The 14,466-nt window shown below is 42.8% G+C and overlaps 2 protein-coding genes across 4 annotated transcripts in view; both read right to left on the bottom strand.

The window, feature by feature from the left end:
* Nucleotides 1-12,930, bottom strand: lrrc31 (leucine rich repeat containing 31). 3 transcript variants are annotated; one of them, XM_063484455.1, is made up of 12 exons: nt 12,871-12,927; nt 12,590-12,663; nt 11,827-11,891; nt 9,004-9,201; nt 7,172-7,315; nt 6,768-6,935; nt 6,418-6,582; nt 4,003-4,185; nt 3,725-3,892; nt 3,482-3,646; nt 1,238-1,393; nt 1-964 (listed from the first exon to the last, which is right to left on the bottom strand). In XM_063484455.1, exons 4-12 carry the CDS (start codon nt 9,137-9,139, stop codon nt 576-578), a joined length of 1,674 nt encoding a protein of 557 aa, XP_063340525.1. In that variant the 5' UTR covers nt 9,140-9,201; nt 11,827-11,891; nt 12,590-12,663; nt 12,871-12,927; the 3' UTR covers nt 1-575. The 3 variants fall into 3 exon arrangements, with proteins under 3 accessions (XP_063340525.1, XP_063340526.1, XP_063340527.1); XM_063484456.1 differs by lacking the exon at nt 11,827-11,891; XM_063484457.1 differs by lacking the exons at nt 11,827-11,891; nt 12,590-12,663 and having other exon boundaries at nt 12,871-12,930.
* A 1,492-nt stretch (nt 12,931-14,422) lies between these two features.
* Nucleotides 14,423-14,466, bottom strand: part of eif2s3 (eukaryotic translation initiation factor 2, subunit 3 gamma) — a 10,062-nt gene continuing 10,018 nt past the window's right edge. The window contains exon 12 of the mRNA XM_063484474.1: nt 14,423-14,466. This exon is cut by the window's right edge and continues 359 nt beyond it. The gene's annotated coding sequence lies outside the window, so the exon portion shown is untranslated.

The raw sequence follows: 14,466 nt of genomic DNA, 5'->3' as shown, positions 1-14,466 counted from the left end.
TCTTTATTTAGGCTGTTGTCTGACTGCAGAATTACAAAGTCCATGAAATGTGGAGCCAAGTGCAGAATGATAAAGTTCATGAGATTAAAAAGCAAATTAATTCCACTGTCCTTCATAAACAGAAGACACCACCATTTAAACACAGAAAGCCAACAAAACAGGTGAAGATGATCAATGACAATGAGAGAGGAGAGGGACGTAAAACTAAACATGAAATGTTTCTGACAGTTGACCGCCAAAATAAAATGGGACATATCCGGTGTGAATATCGAACTCAACAGGGAAACAGACACAGGGATAAACCCCACAGAATAAAGACTCCAAACATGCTCAAGAATAAAAGAAGAGTATTAAACGACACCGTAAACACCTAACAAAGAATTCAACATTGTAAAACTCAAGGTCAGTCCCAGAGGACCTGTCCCAGCTGGTCACATTGTACAAATGTTTGGACAAATTTACTTGTAATCAGAAGGTTTTTCAGACCTGACTGCGTTTTTCTTCCCTAGTTCTCTTTTGAAATCTCTCTGTGATGATTTTTAATTTGAGATCAGATAACTCAGGCTTTCTGCTCCCTACTCCTCAGGCTGACTCTCTTCTAGGCTCTCCTGGCTCTTCCCTTTGCATGCTGATGATGTGTCTTGTAAATCTGGATCCCATTCCAGCAGGACACTCCTCTTCTTCAGACAGTACCTCAGCTGCTCTCTCTCCTGACAGTCAGCTGTCCACCTCTGCATGGCCAGTCGAGCCAGCGCCGGCATTTGAGGCAGAGCTCGGAGCAGAGCGGGCAGCCAGGCTGAGCACGGAGCAGAGGTTGAAGGTCGCAAACTGACATCCACGTCTTCCAGAGAGCCCAGACCTCCTGCTGCAAACAGACTGCACCAACCGTTGTCTCCCACCAAGCTGTTGTAGGACAGATCCAGTGCACGGAGTGAGGAGAGACAGCCCCGTCTGCACACGGCAGCTGCACAGAGGAAGAGGACCCATTGATAACTGATCACTTTATGCCTGTTCACTTTACTGTTTTGTTCACAATGTTTCTGATGGAGACAAAAATAACACCCAATAGTTTCATTGTTTTGTTTTGTACGACAGCTACAGATGCTGGCAGCATAAAATAAATGAAAGAAATATCAATTTCCTTCAGGCTTTATTTGTCTCAATATACATTTATGTAGCCTAATGATCCACTACAGACCAAAAAAGAAAAAGTATAATGTCATTGTGTGTTAGTTACCCAGATGTTGCATGTCATCAGTGGTGAGCTCGCAGCTGCAAAGACGGAGCTCGCTGACGACTGATGGCTGCAGAGCATCCAGCAGGAGCGCCAAGTGACCGCCAACCACTTTACACCAGGAAATATCCACCGTGCGCAGATAGGGCACCGCCAGGGCTGATGCATAAACACAAAGTTTTCACGTCTTGATGCATTCTCAATCATCCAGGAAAGTAAATCTCCAAAAGTTGAATCTACAACACAGAGCGAACACCATCCCCACTGACACAGCGGCCAGGGAGGCAGAAGAACAGCACATCAAGAAGGCCCTGAGTAAATGTGGTTATCCCAGCTGGACTTTTGTCAAAGCTGGAAAGGCACCTAAAGAAAGCTCCAGCCGATCCAGGAGAGAAGGACAACCGCTGCCCAAGCGAAAACCTGTAGTGATCCCATATGTGTCAGGAGTATCAGAGCAGTTGAGACGCATTTTTTCTAAACACCGGGTCTCTGTGGCTTTTAAACCCCAAAACACGCTGCGCCAAAAATTGGTCCACCCCAAGGATCGGGTCCCCCGACACAAACAGAGTAACATAGTGTACGCTGTTAAGTGCCAGGAGGATTGCCAGGATTTATACATCGGGGAAACCAAACAACCTCTGGCGAAGCGGATGGCACAACACAGAAGAGCAACCTCGTCAGGCCAGGACTCTGCAGTCTATTTACAACTACAGGCCAGTGGACACTCTTTCAATGATGAGGATGTACACATCCTGGACAGGGAGAAACGCTGGTTTGAGCGCGGAGTCAAGGAGGCCATTTACGTGAAAAGGGAAAGACCATCTCTGAATCGAGGAGGGGGCCTAAGGGTACATCTTTCGTCATCTTACAATGCTGTGATTGCAGCCATTCCCCAACTCTCTCTGAATGGTACTCATGGCCATTGGTCAGTGTTCTTTGGTCAGGGGGTTTTGGTCAGTGATTGTTGATCAATGGTCATGGGAATTTGCATAATTATGATTAAGGAACTGACCTCACAGCCCATTGTTCCTTCAGTGGGCTGGTTTCAGTCATTATGCAAATGTACTGTTTATAAGGTTTGGGGAAACCTGCAGTCAGCTGAGACTGAAGAAGTCACTTGGATGAGTGACGAAACGTTTCTCCCACAAAACGCTACGTCCAGATGAACAGATTCAACTTTTGGAGACAAAGTTTTCACCATTTCAGGCTAGAACAGGGGTGGGCAATCTCAGTCCACGAGGGCCGGTGTCCCTGCAGGTTTTAGATCTCACCTTGGGTCAACACACCTGAATCACATGATTAGTTCGTTACCAGGCCTCTGGAGAACTTGGGCGTTTATCAATATGCGTACTTGTGCGTACTTGCGTTCTCGTGTACTCGTGATACGTCATCAGTCGGAGACCAAGTACTGTTCCAATTCGAAGTACGCATCAAGCCGAGAACGCGAAAAAGTCCCGGATGTGTTCTCGATCCGCCCGTTTCATCGAGCATGCATCGGTGTGGACTTGGGACAGCTATATATCCCAGAGTGCATTTCGTCCAAAACTCAACAGCGGACTCCCGGCACATCGTTTTCAACCCCCCCCCCCCCCCCCCGCTCGCGGACGTCTCACTACTCAGGTTAAAGAAACCCCAGCAGCTGTCTATAGTATTGAGTGTCCACTAGAATAGAAATAAAAGCATTCCAACATCTCACCTGCTTGTTTTTATTAAGGTATGTACACGTATGTACATGTACACTATTTTTATTAATAGAGGTTTCACTACTGAGGTTAAAAATGATATATAAGTCACTTAGATCACTTCTAAATGTTAATGTTTGGTTTATTTCAGTGTTTTATTTGTTCCTGAGTAAACCGGTTTGGCTGTGATTAAAGTTACGCTTCATAACATGTTACTCACAGTTAAATTAAGAGGGGACGGCAGTAAAAACGCCGGACCTGTGACATCATCACGTACGCTGGTGTTCCAATTGTACATATCGCGAGTCCGTACTCGCGTACTTGGGCATTGATAAACGGCCCTTCAGGACATGTTGAGGAGTTAATTTAGCCATTTAAATCAGCTGTGTTGGTTCGAGGATCTAAAACCTGCAGGGACACCGGCCCTCATGGACTGAGATTGCCCACCCCTGGGCTAGAGGGTGGAAGAGGTATTCGGGGAGAATGACTTGAAGGAAAACTTCTACAACTAAAGAAGTGTGTGTGTGTGTGTGTGTGTGTGTGTGTGTGTGTGTGTGTGTGTTACCCAGAGCAGTGAAGGACTCGTTGCTCAGGTAGCAGCTGTTGAATGGCAGCCGCCTCATTTGTGTCACAGGGAGGGCAGAGACCAGCGGGTGGACCCCACCTCCCACTTCCTTGTTGGATGACACATCAAGCTCCGTCAGTGCAGTGAGAGAGGGCAGCACCTGGACTGGAAAACAACGAGTCACATGACTGCTGCAGCGTGCATGCGATTAGTGTCCGGCAGGTGAGATTCGTAGCAACTCACTCAGAGCCTCTAGATCATCTCGCGTGAGGCAACACAGGTGGAGGTCGAGTCTCTCCAGGTGTGTGACGTGAGCCAGGTGAAAGGTGAGGCGGCTCAGTCCACCAGCTAGAAGTTTGTTACAGGACAGGTCCAGCTCTCCCACAGAGGGGAGGCAACGGAGTGAACCACCTGCAGGACAACCAGAGGTATAGGGTTTTTTTAAATTTACCCCTCCGAGAATCTTATAGGACATAAAACAAAAGTAGCCATAAAAAGGAAAAATCCAGAGATCTTTGTACCGAGAGCATCAAGGCTGTCAGGCGTTAGACCGCAGGCCTGCAGTCGAAGCGTGGTGAGGGAGGTGGCGTGAGAGAGAGAGCTGACCAATTCCCTGAAGCCACCAGTGTCCACTTCCTGTGTGAGCTGAGCATTACAAGAGACGTCCAGCACACAGAGTCTGGGCAGAGCAGCCACCATTCCTCCTGAGAGATTTATGAACAGGAAAACCTCATCCATACAAATGTATCAATGAAGAGACAGCAAAAAAACAGACAAGAAAATAATAAAACACCAACTGACAGCTCTGTTAAAATGGATCCAAACTGCTGCTCCTTATGTTCTCTTCTATAATATAACTATAGTCTAAGGAGCTTGGAAAGAAAAGCGTCTGGACTTCTTGAGTTGCTTGAAGACGTTTCACCTCTCATCCGAGAAGCTTCTTCAGTTCTAAGGATCAATGGTGGAGAGTCCCAGTTTTAAACCTAGTGGGAGTTCCCCCCCCCCCCCCCCCCCCCCTCCCAAACGGGGACAAAGGACCCCCTGATGATCCTCTACCTAATCACATGAGCCAAGGAGTGAAAGTGGGTGTGGGTCCCAATCAGCCAGAGTTTCGGGTGTGCTCATTGTGAAACCTGGCCCCACCTTGTCGTGTGAATTCCTGAGGTCAGATGGCCCAGAATGTGAGTGGGCGTTAAGGCGTCTGGGGAGGGATCTCAAAACTGGATTATAGATGGCCGACAGTTGGTGTCGTAAACCACCGCCTCTGTTCAAAGATGGTCGCTCACAGTGGACATAGATGGCCTCTTTCACTCCTCTTTCAAACCATCTGTCCTCTCTGTCCAAAATGTGAACGTTGGCATCCTCGAAAGAGTGACCTTTGACCTTTAGATGCAGATGGACTGCTGAGTCTTGTCCCGTGGAGGTGGCTCTTCTATGTTGTGCCATGCGCTTGTGAAGTGGCTGTTTGGTCTCTCCAATGTAGAGGTCTGGGCATTCCTCGCTGCACTGTACAGCATACACCACGTTGTTAAGTCTGTGTTTAGGAGTTTTGTCTTTCGGGTGAACCAGTTTCTGTCTGAGTGTGTTGTGGGTCTGAAGTACACTGGGATGTCGTGTTTGGAGAAAACTCTCCTGAGTTTCTCTGATACACCGGCTACATCGGGGATGACAACGTTGTTGCGTCTGTCTTTCTTATCCTCCCTCACTGGTGTCTGATCTTCTTTTCTGTGCCTCTTTGCTGACTTTATGAACGCCCAGTTAGGATAACCGCATGTTTTGAGTGCTTCCTTTACGTGTGTGTGTTCCTTCTTTTTTCCCTCAGGCTTAGAGGGAACATGTTCTGCCCGGTGGTGTAGGGTCCTGATTACTCCAAGTTTGTGTTCCAGAGGGTGATGGGAGTCAAAGAGGAGGTACTGGTCTGTGTGAGTGGGCTTCCGGTAAACTTCAATGTTGAGGTTGCAATTCTCTTTAATGTGCACAGCGCAGTCCAGGAAAGGCAAACAGTGTCCTTTGTGTCTTCCCTGGTGAACTTGATGTTTTTACCCACTGTGAGCGACCATCTTTGAACAGAGGCGGTGGTTTACGACACCAACTGTCGGCCATCTATAATCCAGTTTTGAGATCCCTTCCCAGACGCCTTAATGCCCACTCACATCCTGGACCATCTGACCTCAGGAAATCACATGATAGTGTGGGGCCAGGTTTCACAATGAGCTCACCCGAAACCCTGGCTGATTAGGTCCCACACCCACTTTCACACCTTGGCTCATGTGATTAGGTAGAGGATCATCAGGGGGTCCTTTTGTCCCTCTTTGGGGGGAAACTCCCACTGGGTTTAAAACTGGGACTCTCCACCATTGATCCTTAGAACTGAAGAAGCTTCTTGGATGAGAGGTGAAACGTCTTCAAGCAACTCAAGAAGTCCAGACGCTTTTCTTTCCAAGCTCCTTAGACTACGATGACCTGGATGACAGAGAACCTTCACAGACAATATAACTATACTATATATCTAACTAATAATGAGGTCGGTGTAGGTAAACTAATCTTCAGCCCGCTTTAGACACTCATATTCAGGCTTTTTACCCTTGAGCCTTTATCATCTCACAGAGAGAGGATATTCCATATATGGTCATCGTTACCTCATAAAGTAAACGGAGTTCAGATAAATTAGCTAAAGCTATCCTCTCAAGACAGAATTGTTTTCTGTGAGTTAGTTTGAAATTTCTCTGTGAGCCAGTAAATCAAAATGAATGATCAAAGCTGTCAAACTGAGGGCTTATGCACAGTGGATGAACTGTAGGGGTGAAGCACGACCCAATATAAGATAAAGAAGGATTATTTTGAATTGTAAATCATGAAAAGCTACTCTGTTCTATTCTATTTGAGGAGTAAAACTATGCAGCTCGAAATGTGCTCCATAGATTTGAAGTTACTACCCAGCACTGTAGCATCGGCCGCAGTGAGCCGACAGGCCACCAGGTGGAGCTCCCTCAGTGATGGGTGAAGGTTCCCCAGCAGGCCTTGCAGACCACCGCCCCCAACGCCGCTGTTCCAGGACAAATCAAGAACTTCCAGAGCAGGGATGTAGCTGAGAGCTTCACCTGCACAAAACATGGAAAAATCCAACGACATGTGATGAGACAAGAGTGTGAACCATTCAGCAAAGCCTCATGGGAGCTGTAGTGAGGAAGGAAATCAAGCAAAAATAACTTGATTGCATAAAGAGGTTCTGTTATAGCTATAAATAAGAATAAATAAAGCAGAGTGTCTGCACTGAAGATCCCACCAAGAGCAACGACGTCTTCGCTATTTAGCCTGCAGCTGCAGAGCCTCAGCGTCCTGACCTCGCCCACGTGTTGCAGATGAGACGTCAGAGCCGTCAGGGATCCACCGATCAACTCGTTCCAGGAGATGTCCATCTCTTCCACCTGGGGGAGGAACTGCAGCAACGTTGCTGAGAAGAAACGGCAAGAAAAACATCTGTCTGCCTTTCTGCCAGCTGACACCTTACAATGAAGTCACATTATTTTATTCAGACTTAATTTTAGATGCTCCGCCTCTTGAAATGAAGCTGCATCAACTAGCTGTCTGCTGGGCTCCGTTGTGTTTGTGCCTTTGGGAGTATTTTTAGTGCAGTTATCTGACAGATACCGTGTCTGTCTTGTGTGACAGGTATGTGCGTTTTCATACCAAGCTCCAGCAGGTCTGTAGCCGTCAGGTCACAGTGAGCCAAACTGAGGCTCCTGCTGTCGGCTTTCTTCCCGAGTCTCTTCAGGAAAACACACACTCGACCCCAGCCGACGTCCCGCTCACTCTCTGCTGACGCTGCAAAGCCTGAAACACACGATACACACCCATAGGTAGGGATGGGTATCGAAAACCGGTTCTTGTTGAGAACCGGTTCCCACTGTTTCAATTCCTTGGAATCGTTTGCCATTTTTGCAAACGATTCCCTTATCGATTCCAGTCGCCCCGAATGACGTCACCGCGTTGCGGAGCGTCATTTACCTGGCAGGAAACATGGCGGCTGAAACGCTCAAAAGTTTGGTTATACTTTACCAGAACGGATGACAACAGGGCAACTTGCAATACTTGCAAAGTAGATATTTCACTTAAGGGAGGAAACACTACGAATATGCAAAAGCATTTGCTCACAAAACACGCGATGACCTTAAATGAATGTCGTGTTTTTAATTCCGCTCCGGACTCGTGAATCTCAACCCAGCAGCAGCGGTAACGTTTGCACGTCCTCTCCCGTTAATGCGGCAGGTAAATAATCAACTAACAGTGCATATTATGTTAGCGCGATCTGCCTTATTACAAAACCTGCCATTACTGTGCATTTAGGTGACCATGATGAGAGAGACAGACAGAGTCTGGCTGGCTCAGATGCTGGCAGTTCTCGCTGCAGTCTACCGGTAGCGTCTCCTTTCAGGCCAGGATAGACGAATGTCACCGAGCAGTGACTAAGTTTGTGGTAAAAGGCTTGCACCCATTTGCCACAGCAGATGCCCCCGATTTTCGGTAAGTGAATGTGTTTAATTGTAGGCAGGGACACTACTGGATATTCTTGTGTAATTGCTACAGAATAATTTATGTTATACTTTGTTATTGCTACAGAAGAATATTTATTTTATTATTTTACATTTACATTTTTTTTCCTGGGGACCCTGTGACACCCCATTGAAGGCTGGTTCTCTTGAGATCGCACTGTTGGGTTTGTAAGGCCATGTTACTCCTAAATTTCTATCTTGTTCAAAGAGAAGATAAAAACAAAGTTCTAAGCTAATCGACCTTAGTGTTCTCCTTTTTCAAAAGAATCGATAAAGAATCGAATCGTTAAACAGAATCGAAAATGGAATTGGAATCGTTAAAATCTTATCAATACCCATCCCTACCCATAGGGCTTAGCATGTCACTGTAAACTGATTTTCCACAGTAAACTCTATTTTCTTGAGCTCTGTATTTTGTTTCTGAACCTCTGATTCTACGCACCTTTTTTTTAAAAAATAAAGCAACCTCTTTACGCTTTCCTCTCTAAAAACTAGGACATGTTTGAAATACTAGGATTTTTCTCTCTTTCTCTCTTTTAAATTATCTTTTAAGTCACTTTCTGTCCTGAATTGGTCGTCTTATGTGTATTTCTGCTGCTGTTTGAGGTCTCTGTATGGTTGCATCTCCTAAACAGACTGGTTCTTATACAGCTTTTCTAGTTGAGTAATTAAAGCGCGTCATTCACCCGAGCGCTTTTTTTCTTCACATAAAGGCTTTTTATCTGACATTTACACTCTAATGGATGCAATCGGAGAGCAGCTTGGGGTTAGCATCTATCCCGAGGATATTTGGCATGCAGACCGGAGCAGTCAGGGCTCAAACCATCAACCTTCTGATGAGTAGATGTCCTGCTCTACCTTTTGACCTACAGCTGCCCCAGACTCCTGGGGACCTCAGTGTAACCTTGAACTAAACACCCATTAAAAAAATCTAAGTTAAAATCTCGTGGTGCTTTGAACAATACAAACCTGAGCTCGGTCCTCTGTCCTCTTTCATCTCCGATTCTCCGTCCTCGGGGATCCCCGGCCGGTCCGAGGTCCACGACAGGAAACGTCCTAACGGCTTCCTGTCTGAGGCCGTGCGCTTCCTGCGGATCTGACTCATGATCACATCAAGAGGGGAACCTTTCCACCTGCTGCCACTGCCGTCCCGCCCGCGCTGACCATCTAATCAATGATAGAAGGAGAGAAAAGTTGAGTCTCGTCAAAAGTCACAGTTTGATATTTGAGATTATTTAATGGGGTTAGCTATAAATCCTGTGGTGTATGGACGGGTTCAAGCTACATACCTGTCCCTATAAAAACACTGAACCGCCTCTTCAGATACCAAATTAAATTACCAATTAAAAACGAAGAGGAATCATCATCATTACAGTGGTTTTGATTCCTATGTGCATATTTACAGGTTTATTAAATTATAATTAATGTGAAAATCTATTTATGACTTGCAGGGACAGAAAGTAGAGACCTATTCTGTTCTTCCTTATTTTCTGTCATATGTATCCTGTTCCTGTGTTAAACCTGCTGATAAAGAGGTCGGTGTGTGTAAAGCAACACCTGAGGGCCAAAGGTTCAGTCTTCACACTGATCCAAAAACACTCAGTTTTGCACAGTTTTTTCAACTCTCTCTCTGTATGATGTAATAGAGAGGAGATATGCAGATACAGAAGCTTCACCCATTTTCAGCTGGAGCCAATTAGAAGTAAGCTGGCTTGAAGGGGGAGGGGCTTAATTGGTTTTGTTATAGATAGCCGATGAATTGATGCGGTTCACCAAAGCCCAGTAAAGGGTTATTTTGAGCTGCCAGTCATGCCAAACTACTCTAGTATAGTGGGATAAAAAATTGTGCTGGAAGCAGAATAGGTCCAACTTTTAAATAAGAAGAACAAGTAAAAACAGGGATACTGAAAGTATGCAGTGTAGTGCAGGTGTACGCAAGTGTTTGAATGCACTATTTAGATATGAGCCTTTTCACTAAGTTTTCAGTTGCTGTCTTATTTGCTCCTTTAGGAGTCCCCACAGAGGATCTGGATATCCGCTGGTTTCACTTTAGATATGTAAGTTTAATTTGATGCTGAATTTTTTTGTAGTAGAGCTTAAGGATTATGACTTTGACTTAGTACAGAATCTACCAGAGCTACTTGTTTCTACACTAAAACAGTTTATCGATACAAAAACTGCGTTTCAACTCCAATGCAGACACTTTTCAGGCAGTGCATGTGTAGTGGAGCACAGAGCTCACTATTTAAAAGAATACATGAATGAATATCTTTATTGTTATTGTCGCTTGAACAACTAATTTAAAACAAACATGCTGCCTCCTTCTTGGTCCAACTCGTAAAAATAATCCTGGGAAAGCACCTCCCTAACATAGTGTTGAAACAAGGTTTAACTATTTATTATACTGCTTAGAAAAAGGTCGCAAATGGCCTGAAATGGTCAGAGTACTATGATTAAACATTAACCCTTTGGTAATTAGCTATACCTTCCTGTATTACAGGTCCTGTTAAACTAGTCAATGTTTAAAACTTTGGCATATAAAAATAACCCTGCAGTAAAATTAGAGCCATGAAAAACCTCCAACGTTGCTTTATTTTCAAGCTGGTTTAATCAGCAGGAATAAAAGATGGATTCAGAGTTGAGATGTTTCCTCTACAGAGGAAGAATTATAAGCTTTCAGGATAAAAATCAGGGTTTGTAGTTTAATTGTTGATGTACTGAACAGCAGAAATCCTCTTACCTGCAGACTCCATAATCTGAAGACGAAACACAAACAAACTATAGAAAATATAGATATATATCGGGCGTGATTTTATGACTTAGTCGTGACTCGCTGACGGTCAGTTTGGAGAAAAACATAACAAGAAAAAGAAAAAAACAAACAAACGACTCTCCCTAAACTCTGCACCGAGTCTGAATCACCCCCGCAGGATCCATAAAGTCCAAGAATTCGGCTTTTTCCTCAATCACTCCTTCTACTCCTCTCTGCGCTGAGACGGAGAGACTGGCACCTGCGTGACGTCACGTCCCGTGCTCGTCAGGTGGATCAACCCGGAAGTGCGACACCACCTTCAGTAAATTGTTGCCATAGAAGCCATTAAATGCAAATATTTATACACTGTATAGCAGAGGCGGAGGCAGACATTTGAAACACCCGGGGCTTAGCCCTAAAGGGTAGTATGCACGTGGGTTTTTTTTTTGTTTGTTTGTTTTGTTTTTGTTGATGTTTTTTTTTTTTGGGGGGGGGGGGGGGGGGGGTAGAAATGACTGAAAGATTAATAGGCTCTGTTTTTGAGTTTTGTTCAAAAAAGAATGACTTCATATAGGGAAAAATATATATCACATGTGCAGGACACCTTAAACTAGTTTTTTTAATTAAGCAGTAAGGCAGAACAAAATCAGGACTGTATCAAGACACGAGGACTAAACCCCAATTCAACCAGACCCAGAACTGATCCGGAATTAAAACAGGACTACAACAGTTCAAAATCAGGACTACTTAGGACTTAACCAAGACAGAACCAGAATCAGAACTACATGATAGTAGCACTAAAAGTCATCATAGACCTGCACTACACTTATTTTTTAATTCTACCAAAGTGCACTATTTAGATTCTGAAAAGTTTATATAATTATTTAGCCTTGTTGTGCAAACAAGCCTGCATAACTTAATAAATATAGAATTTGAAAACTAACAAACCCAAAAAGAAACACTAGGTACGAGATACACGAGTACCTATGATACGGTGATACTTTTGGTAAACAACCATTTGACTAACATGTGTGTCTCACCTGCTCTTGTTCCATCTCTGTTCTGTCCTCATTCTCCTCTCTGTTCCTCTCTCTCCCTCTTTGTGCTGACAATCATCAAATATACAGTTGAAACCAGATATTTACAAACTCTTCAGATCAAAACACAAACACTTTTTTAATTGTAACATCAAATCAGACTAAATGTTTTTTTTAGGTTGATAAATATAAAAAACATATTTGTTAACTTTAAGAGTAAAGAGAGAAATTGTCTATTTCTTAATTGCAAATGGCACCAAATTGTATTCAAACTGAGCCACACTTATGGATCTCCACAATTCTTTTCCTGGTGTTTTGGTTGACAACTCTTGTTTTTCCCATTTCAAAGAAACAGGCTCTGTGTTTTGCCTTATATGCATCCACAGGTGTGCCACCAATTTACTCACATGGACTCTACTAACCTATCAGAAGCTTCTTCAGCTCAGAATGGAATCGTCTGGAGTTTTCTTATTAATTAACAATAAACTTTGTGTATATGTACTCCTAAATTTGATGAAAGTGATAGACAGCTCTGTCTCTCTTTATTCTGACATTTAACTAATTCAAAAGATATTTCAATATTTATTTATCCAAAACAAAACAAGTTTACTCTAAATTGATGTTTAACAGTAAAAAATGTTTTTTCCCTAAAGTGTATGTAAATATCTGGTTTAAACTGTGAATATACTGCTGTGTACTGAAATTCCTCTTGTTTTGCATAGAAATATACTGAACAACATACAAAGCATAATATATAAAATACTACCTGAGTTTTTTTCTTTGAAAGAAGCTCCTTATGTCCATTCTTGTATATCAGTACTTTACTGAAACTGGTAACAACTGAGAATATGAAATAAACACACATGTAAGCTAAGACTCTCTAAAGAAACAGCATCGTTGTTGTTCTGCTTTTCATTTCGCCATTTGTTGATTCACTTGAAGAGCAAGTAACGTAACATGGGTCAAGTGATCAGTTTGATATCAATCTTTCGTGATACACCGTCATATTTACATTATTTGTACAGTACGAATGATTTGCTTTGGTACCTGGTCGAACTTCAGTTCTCCTCTGTCTGCCTCGCTCCGTTTCTCAGTCAGCAGCTGCCCCGCCCCCTTGCTCAGTGTCTGAGCTCGGATCATACCAATATTAGGGGGGGAATTACGCACAGTCGTAAATTCCCACAGTGTGCACTATGTGCTTCGAATATTGTGTGTAGTTTTTTGTTTTATTCAGTTGTCAGTCAGGCATCTAAGTATGAAAAAATTACACTCCAAAAGACCCCGGGCTTCTGAAAGAACAACCCGGGCTTAAGCCCAGTAAGCCACCCCCCCGCTCCGCCACTGCTGTGGAGGTCCGTTTGAGAATATTTTCAAAATAAAAGCATACAATACAAAAATATAAACATTTAAAAATTTAAAATGGAGTTTGTTCAAGTTCAAAAACTACTTCAAAAGCTACTGAAAATAAATCAATACTGGGTCATAGAGGTGTATGTTAATATATTCGTATATGCTGATATCCATCTTTTGCTAGGTGTTTGTTTGCGTTATAATTAGATCAAATATCCTAATTATATTTGGTAAACTTGTAACTGGAATGATGTCATTTCTGATCCGTTTATATTACCCTCATCTTTGGGAATATAAACCTTAAATAAACCCAGCTTTTATAATGTGGTAACATTAAAAAAATAAAAATAATGGCGCTATAGCCTGCTAATACAGCATATACAGACTACACGAAAACAGTTTTCGTGTAGTCGTTTAGAAGAATTATGAAAGCCGAATTAACCATGAACAGATTCTTTTTTTTTCTTTTTTTATCTGCCAAAACGACGTGTGCAGAAAAGTATCACTGAACTACTGCTAACCTTAAAAAAATCTTTAAAACTTAAAAGATTCTTAGGCGAGGTCTGAGCGTCCCATGATGCATTGCCTCAATACGGCATTGCACCTCGCCTCGCCTCCTAATTATATAAAAGTAATTCAAAGTAATGGCTTTGTATGGAATATACTACTGTTAGGTTTTAAAGGGTAATTTAAGCAATTCTAACGATCTGTAGCATCTGCAGTGAGGCGGGAGGTCGAACCGTTCAGAACTCGCTTGACAATAATTAAGATTTTAGGATTTCTATACAGTTGAACAAATTCCCGCAATTCATCAGTGCGATTAATGGTTCACAGCATTAAGAAACTGTTCGTATTTAATTCTGCATTGTTTGTATGGCTTTTAAACTAACTCCCACACTTTTTCCAACGCTTTTTGAGGTCAGGAGTATTTTCAACCTTAAGGGCAAATGATGTTTTATTTTTAAATTTAATTCGGACCTCTAACAGCCATTCATACAATGAATGGACCAGTGTCTACTTTTAAATTTTTTTTTAAATTCTCTTTGTGAATTTGTAAGCTGTCTGGGACTACACAAAGTTTTTAATTTTATTATCACATAAAACAAAGAAAAGGGGGACAATCAAAAAAAAATTTTTAAGAAAGAATTTTTTTTAATTACAATTTGGTCAAAATTAAAACTTATCCACTAAGTAATTTCATCTCCGATTTTCCCTGTAACAGCAAGAATGATGCTCAAAGACGACCTCGTTCCTTCCAAATTGATTTTATTCCACCTGTAATCTGAGGTTAGT

The sequence above is a fragment of the Pelmatolapia mariae genome, linkage group LG9 (assembly GCF_036321145.2).
Source record: "Pelmatolapia mariae isolate MD_Pm_ZW linkage group LG9, Pm_UMD_F_2, whole genome shotgun sequence".
Classification (NCBI taxonomy): domain Eukaryota; kingdom Metazoa; phylum Chordata; class Actinopteri; order Cichliformes; family Cichlidae; genus Pelmatolapia; species Pelmatolapia mariae.
The sequence above is the reverse complement of the archived record's forward strand: the minus strand, read 5'-3'. Positions and strand labels throughout refer to the sequence as shown.